The 13,813-nt window shown below is 37.8% G+C and overlaps 1 protein-coding gene across 3 annotated transcripts in view; it reads right to left on the reverse strand.

Moving 5' to 3' along the window:
• Positions 1-13,490, reverse strand: part of wu:fi04e12 (desmoplakin) — a 45,530-nt gene extending 32,040 nt beyond the window's left edge. For all 3 annotated transcript variants that reach the window (XM_041791431.1, XM_041791429.1, XM_041791430.1), the window contains exons 1-5: positions 12,991-13,490; positions 6,032-6,115; positions 3,823-3,916; positions 515-636; positions 166-316 (exon numbers count right to left, since the gene is read on the reverse strand). In XM_041791431.1, coding sequence (XP_041647365.1) covers positions 166-316; positions 515-636; positions 3,823-3,916; positions 6,032-6,115; positions 12,991-13,391 — 852 coding nt within the window. In that variant the 5' untranslated portion in view covers positions 13,392-13,490. The remainder of the gene's footprint in view (positions 1-165; positions 317-514; positions 637-3,822; positions 3,917-6,031; positions 6,116-12,990) is intronic.
• Between the last annotated feature and the right edge of the window lie 323 nt (positions 13,491-13,813).

Raw genomic sequence — 13,813 nt, forward strand, 5'->3', positions numbered from 1 at the left:
CATTCTTTGGCATGAGTGCACAAGTGCAACCCAATAAATACATCAATAGAAATTAAGATATACTTTTTGAAGAGGAAACACTGCAGAACTGCAGACTCTGTCAATGCATAGGTGCATGTTTCTGTTCTTTTATGTAAAGTTGTGTGTGCCAGTGTGTCCTCACACCTTTTGCTGTCCAATCCAGCCCATGGCGTCCTGGAAGCTTCTCGGTGGCTCCTCCCAGCCTCCAGAGCTCCCTCTGTCGCTCCTCCTCCTCTTAATGGTGCCTGAGATTGCCATGTGGACTCCCTTAAACTGGTCTTTACATATCTCTAGGCTAAACATTTGAGAAAGGCAGAGGAACTTTTTCAAGATCATTTCTGGGTTAATTGCAGTTTTAATCTGATATTTTAAGGTAAGATATTTCTGAAGTGTTCTTAAGTTTTGTGTGATTCTTTTATTTCATTCTATACTCCTGAAATAAAGAACAAAACTGATCAGCCATATTTCCAACAACAAAAAGTGTGTTCCTTACGTTCTGACCACGTTGTCATTAGATTGTCCCATCTGTTTCAGGTCCATCGCACAGCCTTTCAGCTGCTCGATAGTCTCTTTAGCCATCACCATGTTGCGCTCTGCCTCAGCCGGGTTATTACCCTGCAGAGCACAAAGACAGCATTCACAGAAGTTTGAGACATGAGTAATTCAAAACATCTTTATATCATAATGTGGAAAGTTGCAATGTGCAAAATTGTGAATAGTTGAATTGGAAATGAAACAAATTGTCTTGCAAAATGTCTATCTTCCCAAATTCATCTTATCTATAGTAACCTGACACACAGATTCTCCAAGCATGTCTTTTGGCTGTGAAGAAAGCAGGAGTATTTGGAAAGAACATGGGAGGAACATGCAAACTCTAAACAGAAAGACCCTGCCTGACCAGGATTCCACCAGGAACCTTCTTTGATGAGGAACCAACGTTGACCCCTATTCTGCCGTTCAGCCCCCAATTGTTTTTGTGTTGTTTTTAATCATTAGTATGCACCTATATTCCTTTATTTTCAGACTACATACAAGTACAAGTACTTATATTTGGGTACTCCCAAATACTCCCAACATTGAGAAATGCCTTCAGAGTTCTTAAAATTATTTGGAAAGTTCATTTTGTTGTTTTAATGTGAGTCAGACATCTGTTTGAAGGTTGAGGTTTGAGCTTTTAATCAAAGTTAATTTTCTGTCATGACAAAATAGATGAAGTTGTCTTGAATCTTGAATTTATTTTCATCAGACATTCCTCACTTCTCTTCCAGACACTTCAGCAGTGCACAGTTTTCAGTCAGCTTTTTTGTGACTGCAGACATTGCTCCAACTTCACCTTCCTATTTGAATAATAAGAGGCTGATATGCTGCAAAATAACAACATCAATATGAGTGTGAGTACTTGAGCTTCATCTGCACCAATACATGGTACTGATATCCATGCATTCCTATTTTTTCCTGTCAAAAATGCTCAAATTTGGAATTACAGTGAATGTGCTACAAACATAAGACTTGCCAGTATAACCGGAAACTTGGCACATATTCTCAAGAAATGTAAACCCAACTAGTCAGATAGTGGAGCTGTAAATGGGCAAAGAAGAAAATGCTTTTTGTAATTTTGTAAGGCCATACTCTTCACGTTGTAAGTCAGACTGGCTCGAAATTTGTCACAAGTCAGGATCAATGTGCTACACAGAACAGAAAGCCTCCTGAATCATTATCACCCATTAGAATGCATTCTTACCATTTTGAAGATCATTTTTCTTAAATTGCATCTTACAGAGTAGATCTGATTTCAACCAATTTTATATAGGGGTTTTATAGTTGGGCTTCATGCCTTTTATATCAAGATAGGACAGTGGATAAAGGCAGAAAAAAGGACAAGAGTGCAGTGAGTGACATGCAGTGAGGGAGCCGTAGGTCTGCATCTATGCCCTATTTCAACCATCCTTGCTGTGGATACTCACTGGTCAAAGCTCATTGGAAGTAGGGCTGGGGATTAACCAAAAATTAGATTAAAACGCAATATGGCCTGCTGCAACTTTCAAGTTGCAGAAGGTGTAATATTTCTTTGACCTGAAATTTGTGTCAGAATAGCAGTTTTAAACTTTATTTTGCAGCAGAGATGCTATGCATGACATACCATTCAAGTGCCAATTATTTGAGAATAGTCTATAAAATCCTACTTTCATTTTTGGACTTTTTTCTTAATAAATATGAGAATGAAAAAAAACCTTTAATGCAAAAATTCATATCTAATTTGCAATATGAGTCAAAATAATCAGAATTAGACATTTTAAGAGAATTTTTCAGCCCTTGTTTAGGAATAAAAGATTTAAGGAATAATCTCATATCAAATCGCAATATTGGAAAAAAACAAATGCAGTTAGATTATTTTCCAAAATTGTTCAGCCCTACTTAGAAGCTGCATAGAAAGAGTGGTGTCTTTTTGATTCTCAAGATACTGGCCAGAATAAATATTGAGTAGGGCTGTGATTACTGTTAAAATGGTCCTAACTTGTTCCCAATTCATCCTATCATCATTAACCTTAGTGCAAATCTTCATACTTTCACTGAAAACCAAATGACTTCAAACCAAGGGTGGCATGGCAGTACAGGGGTAAGTGCTGTAACATCACAGCAAGAGGGTTCATGGTTTAAATCCTGGTTAGGTTGTATGCGTGGGTTCTCTCCGAGTACTATGGCTTCCTCCCACAGACTAAAAACATGCTTTTTAGGTTAACAGGTGACTCTAAATTGCCCCATAAGTATGAGTAAGCCTTGTTGTCTGTCTCCATAAGACAGCCCAAGATTGACTGGCGGTCAGTCCAAGGGATAGGCTCCAGCCTCCTGTGACCCTGAATGGGATAAGTGGAGTAGAAATGGATGGATGGACTTTAATCCTAACCCACAAGGGGCAACAATAATAACAAAAAGATTTTCCTCAACATTGCATGGACTGAATTAACCCAAAGTTCTGTGACTGAGCCTCCTGAAACTTACTCCTGCATTCTTTAAAGTAGGCTGTTTGAATCTGATGAAGCCTGACTCTAGAGTGCTTCAGGCTTTGTGATAATGATATTATTGTTTGATTGTTCTAAGTCTGTCTTAAAGCAGCATAGATCTTCTGAAAGTGATGTTTTCTAAACAAACCCCATTAGTCGCTGTTTCTTGTAACTTGTAGCGACAAACTGCCGCTTAAAGGAAAAGCCTTGAAATCAATGTTTTAATGACTTCAGGAGGAAATTAGTAGAAATTATATTTGGAATTCCAAACATGTCATTCAACTGGAGGCAAACAGGCATGAAGAGAGGTTACTTGTAAACAAACTCATAAATCACACGGAGGCATCATTCCTGTGTAAAACTGAATGTTTGGCACTTTTGCTGAACTTCACAGAAAAACAAGTACTGCAGTTTAAGTTGCACAACACAAAGCTGCTGGGGCGTGCATGTGTGCCGTAACCTAAATGTTTGCAGAACTCACTCTGACAACATGAAGCCATTGGTGGATTCATCTCCAGTTGAAATATAGCTCAGGAGGATTTGACTCCAAAACAGATCCAATATGGAGATAAACAGAATGCTTTCAGCCTGGTTCTAATTACATTTTCTTACCACTGCATTAAAAAAACATTAAGTTACTCATTTCTAACCCAGACTTCTCTTTCTTGCCTCCTTCTTTTAACAGATGCAAAGTTGAGTTTTTGCTTCGCAGACTGAGCGCTGACACAGACTGGTTTTTATTTGCACACCTGGAGGAAAAGAGTCAATAAGAAGGACAAGAAAACACATCATGACTCACAGACTGGAGGGCGTATTCGGCTTGCCTCAGATAATCCTGGCACTGGTTCTGCAGGATCATAGCTCTCTGGTGGATGGCACCGAGGCTGGAGGCACTGCAGGGGGCAGCAGAGTAAACTCATCAGCATCTTTATTATTAGGACAAACTAGTAAATTGCATAATTTTGAAAAGACACCTATCAGAAAAGCACTGGTTTGCATCTGGGTTTTCCATTCTGTTTACTACTTTTTCACTTAAAAAAAAACTACATGTCTACTTGCTGAATGCTCAAAAAACACAGACAGTATATAGACTGTTGCACCAATAATATGTCTTTGCGATTATTTTGATTAAGTTTGTCTCCTAGACAAAAGAGATACCCAGACATGTTTTTTTCTGCGGAAAATACTGAAAGTGATCATACTGAGCTGGTTTAGGCATGGGTCAGTCTACTTAACTTTGTAGTGTACTGAGGCTGCCTACAGGTGGCAGCATAGCCCGATAGAAGCAGCACAAGAGTCCTCCTTATTCAGTGAACAACATGCTTTTACTTCCTTCCTTCAACAGAGCAGTGCAAAAAGGAGCAATGCAACAAGTGTCCTATAGTAAGGACTACTGAATTATACAATACTAACAAAAAATTCAAAACATTTCTAACTTAAGATTCCCTTTATACTTAACAGAGAAGGTTGGATCTACCTGCCGACGATAACTGGGGAAAAATAAGCTAATATTTCCTTTGCAATTTTTTAAATTTAATTTGACAAACATTTAAGCTAGTATTTACCAACTTCAGTCCATCAAAATGATAAATACAAAGAAAAACATAATGTTAGGATTTAAATTTTAACCCTACTCTTATTAAATGTACAGTAAATGTTGGTACAAACAAAGGAGTTTTTGAAAGGAATCTTTTAGAATTTTTTTTAAAAGAAAAATGTAAAATTCAGATTTAAACACCAGAATAAGGTTGGAACTGTGCATGGCAACGAAGGATAGTCAGTCATATCATACATTTAAAATGCATGGATCTATTTTTGTACGTACATAGAGCATAAAAGAGCCTTATGGGTAATGAAAATCAGCTATGAGTTAAACCTAATGCACATCCAGTGTCAAATATGCACTTTAAATGCATCAAATATCTACCAGTAGACTGGTACTAGACAACACTGGGTTTCATCATATGTACACGCAAACAAAATGCATCCACTGTTACGTCATTCCCAGAGGTCCAATGATTCATGTCAAAAATTAATCTTTATATACCGTTGTTTCACATTTTCTGCAGCTTCCTGCTGCTGATATTATTCTGCATTTGTTTTAAAGGTTAGTGATGACATTAGAGTGTCTTTATACAATGCACTGTTGATAAATACTCTTATCAACAATAGCTAAATAAAAGGGTTAACCCAAGAATAACATAATACATTGTCTTTCACACAGATCATAAATAGTTTATCTTTGCCTAATAGTCATTTTACCAACCCAACATTAAACTAACTGGCTTTATCCTGCTGGTTTCAACACAAATTTTGACAGTAAATGACTGTTTTTAACTAACATGAACTATCACATGTGCTGAGGATTTTGAGTGGAAGAGGAGGAAGAGGAGGGTTACTGTCCTGCAGCAATGGCAACAGATCAGGCCACAGTTTTGCCAAGCTGACAGTTAAAAGTGCTTCATTCAGTTTAATTCAATACACAATGCTTTACGCTTGATGCTAATTGGGTGGCTATTTGATTAGCCAATATGACACTTGACTCCACCCACAGTGCTTCTCTCAGCCAATGTTTAGAAAACAAATAAAGTGATGATAATAAAGCTCTCATCAATCCAGGCATCTCTATTTCATAGACATAAAATTGTTAGGCTTCTGAAACGCACATATTTCTGTAAAGCTAAGCTTTAAGAATGATTAAAAATAAAGATTATGACTTTGCATTAATTTTTCTGTGGTCAAATTCATGTCAGAATTTTTAAATGCCCCTATTTTTTTCAAAATAAAAGCATCTCTGCATCCAAACAAGGAGTCAATTATTCTTGCTCTAAAACAGTAAAAAAAAAAGAAATTATACAAACAATTTATGATGTAAAATGTTGGAAATTCAAAATGCAACAAAAGGGAGATCAATCACAATCAACAACAGAAATTCTGAGATTACTCATAAATATAAATTTTTAACTGTTTGACAGCTTGACTTAAAATAAAAATGAACGTATTCTCACCCCTGCTCTTCCTCGGTGTACTGCCATGAGTAAACTTTCGCAGGTCCTTGGCTACTCGTAATCTTGTATCCGGTATTTGTAATGCTGCAGGAGGTAACACAAAGGTCCAACATTAGAGACAGACAGAGAGCATTTTCCTTTACTGAACATGCTAACGCTGCTAAACTTTCTGATGAATGAAACAACACAATGCTAACTTTTTGTTCTGTGAATGCTGACATCCTCAAAACTAATGTTAATTTTCATATTTGACAGAAACAGGGTCACAGCTATCTAGTCCAATTTCATCTTTACACAAACTTTTTTCTTGAATGGGAACCATTCATGAAAAAATCTCTTATCAGTCAAACTGAATATACGGAAGAGGATTAGGACCACTGAAAAAAATATTTTTGGGGCACACATTTTTTCACTCACAAGTCCGACTTCAATCTCAGAATTCTTACATTTTTTAAAAATCTTTAAAACACGTTAATATTTCAGAATAAAGAAAGATAAAGAATTCACTTGATGAAGGTCCGTTGATCCAGCCTGAAACTTGTAACAGTCAGAATTCCATTGTGGTACCTAATTATGCCACATGGTGGAGCCCTCGCTATGTTTATGTTCTATGAACCAGAAAGTAGCTAGTGTGTGACTCTCTCTGCCATTCTTGCATGTGTGCACAACAGTGAAGAGGACTCCCAAAAACTACGTGATGAGTTGGTTACGGTTATGTCTATATTTTACTTCTCATGTATGAGTAGTCCATATATAGCGCCGTGGAGACCTGGCATTGTATGGTCTGTTTTCAGTTGTAGAATAAAGCATCGTGTGGAAATCCCCATACTGTCCTCTTGCTTGTCTGAGCTAACCTGCTATCCTGGAGCTTCTCCTAATGCTGCTAGCCTCTCCACCTGAAACCACCAACCAACCATTACAAACTCCACAGACTTACTTATACATGTGGCTTATATTTACAAATAATATATCAGCAGAAAAAATCAGCCATTTTTTAAAATATCTGCTGACACTGAGAGTGGCATTTATGTTAACATCTGCTAACACTGATATAATGCTAATAATATTGTGCATCCCATCTAATGTAAATGTTGTAAATGGGTTTATAATATTCGGTCTACAAAATTACAACCCTTTAGTGCATTTTAGGGCAAAAATAGCCTCTCTCTGGGGTAAATATTGAAGTTCTGATCAGGACTCAAGTTGATTAAACCCCAAAAGTTGCCAACAAAGATTTACCGTAAATGCATGTTTATTATGAGCATTTCTGGAGGCGCACATTCTCGTCCTCGTTGGCCCTAATGTAAGGAAAGTTGGAAGGATGTAAGAGGGTCAATCATTTCAAACAACAGGCCTTGCTACAAAGTTTTGGAGCACTTTTCACTGCTGACCTGAGCAGATGAGGAGGATGACTGTTGCTTAAGTCAGTGTTAGCGAATGTGACTCCCAGTAGATCCATAGATTTCTGTACAAGACAACAATCAGTACTTTGGTTTAATTTGATGGTCTGAGTGTATGGTCCCATTAGGGCTGCACAATTTGGGAAAATAATCTAATTGCAAGTCCCCCCCCCCCAGTATTGTGATTTGATGCGATTATTCCGCATTTAATGTATTTTCCAACAAACATAAGCAAAAAATTATTCTATATTATAACCCACACAACAGTAGATGAAACGAAGGCTGAACAATTAAAAAACAAAACAATTCAGATGATTTTGGCTCATATTGCAAAGTGGATATGAATTGTTGTGTTGAAGGGAATTAATTTTTTTTGCCTCCTTGTATTTGATAAGTAAAAAGTACAAAAATGAAAGTAAGATTTTTTTGTAGACTATTCTAAAAAATGTAGTTGAATGAGTGGATGATATGTAATGTGTAACATCTCTGCTACAAAAAAATGTTTAAAACTGGTATTTTGACACAAATTTCAGGTCAAAGAAATATTGCACCTTCTGCGATGTGAAAATTTAATCAAATTTTCGATTAATTCCCCAGCCCTAGTTCCCTTTTGTTAGAACTGATGTTGGTCCTTGCAGCAGTGATATGCTAAAATGATGCCACAGAGTTTTTATTGTATGTATCTGGTGTTTTGGTGTATGGTGCATGTAGAAAATAGAAAGCTGTATTGCTTTGTCAGTTTGTGGGAGGCATGCCCCAGGTGAGCTGCAGAGTGCAGCACTGTGTACAAAATCCACGTATTGATGTTTGGCCTGCAAATATACTTTAGTTTATGTAAATGTGATGCACACCAAGTGATTTACCATGACAACAGTGAGCTAAAATGTCCAAATGACAACATTATACAAATATTAGCCAAGGGGCTAACTTCTGTGCTAAATTCAAATGCTACTCTTTTTAGTGTGCTACATGTAAATTGCCAATAAGAACCAACTGCATAACTGACTGGTACTTACTCTGTCCCTACACGGGAACAGATCTGTATTTGTTTTGCTTAAATTATAACCTGCATATTAAGCCAGATGCCTGAGTGTGCTCTATGTGAACTATTAATACAAGCCGAATGCATGACTAACCATTACTTACTCTGTATACACAAAATACACAAAGCTGATTTGCTGCAAGTTTATATTCCTACTTGCAAGAACTGATGTATGTTGTTGCACCACTGATATGATAAAATGATGATAGTCACAGAACCCACAAGACTCCATAACAGTATTGATGAGCTAAAACATCACTGATTTGGAGGTTTGAAAACTGCAAACCTGGGTCCTTACCAGAACCAGGTTTTAGTCTCCATTTCTATTTGCAGCTGTGCTAAAAAGGCTGAAATACTGGTATATCTGTCTACTTATGACCTTTCATACTACAGTTAAGCTGCTTCAGACAAAAATGACTAACGCTGCTACTGCTTAATACCAGAATTCAACAGTTCAGAATTCTGAGGAAATATTTGGACGAAGACTCATCTCAATCTCATATAAACAACAGTTCTTTGTCAAATATTTTGAAACAACACTTTACAATAAAGTACACAAAAACTGGCACAGTTTCCCAGTAAAGAATGAGTAAATAACAGCAAGATAACAGCAACTACTCAGTGCAACGCTCCACTTTACAACAGAAAACACAAAAAAGGTAACTAACGAACAGAATGTCTTTATGATATGATTCAGTATGGAGTAGCTAGCATGATAATCACCTGAAAGCTATCGGTTAATTTCTAAAGCATGATGGGGAATTACATCTACCTACTAAAAACAGCAAATTAGCAGTTAGGTCTTCATTCATTCGCCGTAACTAAACATTATGAGTGATTTATTTAACAGTCATTGCCTGAGAAGTTATCATTACATACCCAGCACATTTAAGAGGATTTAATCAACATCAACACATCAACTCACAGTTAAATGTCTGTTAATTCATTGTTGGTTTACTGGTTAACTTGCAATTCCTCCCTCATTCTTCACTGATGCATAATGCCAAGCAGTAAGTCACTCTTTTTTAAATCTTGTCACTAAGGCATATGTTGTGTACCTTAAAGTGTTACCTATTTCACAGTCATGTCGCTCAGATGCCCTCTCTGCCCTGCTCTAAAATCCCCACAGTGACATGTTTTCCCTGAGGCTGACGATGTGAAAGGTCTAAAAATGACACACATGTTTCAGCACTGACTGAGTGTTAAAGTGTTGCAGCTGAGGGAACTTCACAGTTCAATGTGAACAATAAATCAAACTCAGCTCTTGTCTCCAGGGAGGAAAGCTGCTGTGCAGACAAGAAGCTGAGTTATATCTTACAGGATCAGTACAGCAACTTTAATTCCACATTCATTACAGTGCAGCCCTCCTCTATAATTACTTTGCATTCTCAATTATGTAACCTAACAATGAGATAAAATGTTAACTCCTTTAACAAACAAATCATGAATGCACACTAGGTCACGTCTGTGTTAACTGTAACTGCATGGAGACAGCGCTCCGGGGAACAGTGGGGGTTTTGTGAAATGTGAGAGCTTTGGAGTTTGCAGAAGTAAAAGTATCACTCTGTAATTATGCTTCCTGAAAATATGATCATTCATGTGTGTTAGCAAGTTGGCTGTTTAAGCTGCAAATGTCAGAGCATTTTGGCTCCAGGAGAACTACTGAGGGTGTGCAGAGGAGAAACAAATACTGGGATATAAGCAGCTGTCAGAATTAATATTTAATATGCAGCTTTCTAAACCGACTACAGTGAGGGGGAGACTGGTAACAGGTGACATCTAGGCTGGCAGATATATAGTTTTTAAGATGTGTAAATATATTTTCAAATGAGACAATATTGTTTGATCTAGTTTGAGCTGATAAGAAAACAGATGGCAGGGCTAACACTCCAATAATATAATAATAATACACAATAATACATACAAAATAATCTATTTGCAATTTTTAGTCTATATAGGAAATATATAGCATTCTTTTTTTCCCCCTTTACCAAGACAAGTTGATATTTTTAGGAAATTTGGTGATTTATTGTTTTGTTGACTCTCCAAAATTACATAAAAACTACAAAGTCACAAATATGTTGGCAATATTTTGAAAAGTGGATGGACCCTCACTCCTCACCAGTTCCTACCGCTTTATCTAAAGATTCTAGCTGAACTAAACAAGTTCCTGTAGTTTTTGACACCACTTATCATTAAAATGTGTAGACTTATCATTCTGAAAACACTTTAACACTACTCTATACTATGTTATACTGAATATGTGATGTTGTATAAATAGATCTCAACAGATCCTACCAACATTTTTAGCAGCTCTGGATCCAGAAGTAAATTTGCTATAATTCAACTCCTCCATCAGTGTTTTGAAAAATCCTATCAAAACTTTGTCAACATGAACCAAGCTAATCAGCGACCTACCTACTCATGATTACAGTACATTTGATTCAGCGCAAAAACGGCATTTAAAAAAATGGAGAAAAAGCAAAGCTACAAAGCTTTGTACATTTTTTTACAAGGATAAAGGAACTGCATAATCCATTGCACTCCCTCTTTAAGACAATTTTCTTACCTTTCAAACTACACATGTACCTTAATTCTACACGTATCTTTGATGTAATGTTTATGATTAAATGATTATGCTATATATTGTCGTTTGTATACATAATGCTTCAACCCCACCAATGATAGACGTTGCCTGGACACTCTAGGATTGTGGGTACTGTAGTATTTTTAGTAAAGATCACAAATATATATTTTTTTAAAACAGAGGACATTAACTTATGAATGAATATCGTTTCACACTCAGGTAGTGTGTGATAAGTCTATTTTTGATAATATGCTAATAATTAAAACAGTAATTGAAAAAATGAATCAGATGTTTGCTTGCAGAACCACACTGTTTTTGTTTTGTTTTTATTCCTAAAGTATTTTTGGACTTTTTGCCTTTATTTGATAGTACAGCTGAAAAGAGAAAGGAAATATGAGACAAAAGAATGGGGTAAGACATGCACCAAAAATGCGCCAAGACCAGGAACTGATCCCGCAACTTGTGTGATGAGGACTAGCCTGGGCACCTGCGTTGCTAACTTAGCTAAACTGGCACTCTGTAACCACGCTATTGAGCTCTATCGTTGGTGTGCAGTTTTATGAATGCTAGACATCCATGGATGTACACCAGATTGTCCAGAATTGTTAAGTCAACTGCACCAAAATACTTTCCGTCCATCAGACCGAGTAGCAAAGCTTACACGCAAACCAATAAGCAGCATCAAATATAACTGTTCAATGATTTCACTGTAGCTAAATGAAATCCAATACCATGCAACTATAACAATAACTAGAACTAACATTATAAGAACATAGTAATTATAATAAAAATGTTTTTTTTAATTCTATCCACTCATTAATGGTTGCACTAGCGTGTTGCTAGCCAATGAAACCCGGACTGCAAACAGCTTACATGAATAATGATATCGTGTAACATGGAGCTGAGATGCTTATAAGTGAGCTAACCATTAGCTTAGTTAGATGTAGGATGTTACAATATTTACTATGGCTATGAATGCTAACCCGCCAACGCTTGGTGATTAATCTGGAAACCTTAGCACGTTAAAACATAATAAAATCAAATTAATTAATCATACACCCAAGTTTGGCCACAACTTCCTCAAATGTGAATGTTTAGGTGCCTGGTGGTGAAGAGGTGAAAGTGGTTATGAGTGAGGAGACACACCCAGGTTTGCTAATGGCACATTTTTATTTAAAAAGCTGAAGAATGGAAGTTTTGATAAAACCAAGGTTGTGTGTTAGCAAAAATGCAAACATAAACACAATCAATGTAAGTTGCAAAAACAAGAAAAAAAACTAAGATGTTAAATAAAGCTAAAAACTCCAATTTGTTAGATATTTTTCATTCAAACTCCATACCTGCTTCTTTTATCTCAAACCAGAATGCAAGTAGATGGTAGTATTTCAAATGTACGAATAATCATGAGTAATTGCATGTGATTAACATGATTAATTCTTAAAATCAATTAGTATTTACCTTATAAACACGGGGTTCGTGCTTCCCAATTATCTTCTGACTCAGTTAGAAGTTTTAACTTTAACTTTGACTTTGCGCAAAAAATATATTGACATATAATTATCTCCAAGCAAGATTTTATCCAATATCCATTACGTCAATTATGTTGTTTTGGTGGAGGATGCCACAATAACTAGAGAAAAAGAGGCTGGAGTGGAAGTCAAAGGATAATTGCAATGCGTCCAGTGGGCAGAGCTAGATAAAGTTAATGCTGTCTGATAGCAGTATTTTTAGTACAACCATGATATTTAAAAGTAGCTTTATGGATATGCTGGAAAGGTTTTTGATCAGTTTTGATCTTTTTGGTGTACAAAGTGTAAATATATTGCACTGCCATTCGGCTAAAAAGAATATAACTTTGGTCCATGTCGCCCAACCCTAGGTGGCACTGAGGAGCTCATGTTGAATTTTGGTAAAGTTATTGAATTAATACCTCATTCCTGCAGGCATTCCTCCGCCGACCATCATTCCTCCACCGCCGCTCATCATTCCTCCACCGCCGCTCATCATTCCTCCACCGCCGCTCATCATTCCTCCACCGCCGCCCATCATTCCTCCACCGCCGCTCATCATTCCTCCACCGCCGCCCATCATTCCTCCACCGCCGCTCATCATCGACGTGCTGACCATACCGCCCCCCGGAACTCCTCCACCCAGGGAGGACTTTGAGAAGGTGTAGGTGTTGTATCCCTCCATGTAAGGGTCGTATCCATTACCGCCTCCGTGCACCACATCACTCCGCGCGTATTGTTGTGCCATCCCGCCGGTTAAGTCGCCTCTTGAGCCGCTCCTACGACTCATGTGAAGATTCTTCTGAGAGCCGTACAGACTCATAGTAACGCGTTAACGGCAGCCGCAGCGGCACCCTGGGAAACGACCGGAGGTGCAGTTACGTGCAACTCTTGTCTGTCTCCACCGGTCAGCCCCGGAGCCTCCGACCCTCCGCTGCAGACTGCAACCAAACTAGAGGGGAGGATCGCTTTTGGAGCATGGAGACCACACCCCGCTGCCCCTCCCTGAACCTGCTCTGCCAAAAAGTTTGTCTTCTCAGTGACACTCCCTCCAAACTTAGCTGGAGGCAGGGTGTGTGTGGGAGGGAGGACCAAAGGCGGTGTGTGTGTGTGTGTGTATGTGGGTGGGTGGGGGGGTGGGGGTGGGGGTGTGGGGTGTGTGTGTGTGTGGGGGTTGGAAGTTGTACTATCTCAAGGGGGGCCGTTTTCATAGTGATCGCTTTTTTCATGAATTACTTAGCCTGT

This window comes from Cheilinus undulatus, linkage group 7, assembly GCF_018320785.1.
Source record: "Cheilinus undulatus linkage group 7, ASM1832078v1, whole genome shotgun sequence".
In the NCBI taxonomy this organism is placed as follows: domain Eukaryota; kingdom Metazoa; phylum Chordata; class Actinopteri; order Labriformes; family Labridae; genus Cheilinus; species Cheilinus undulatus.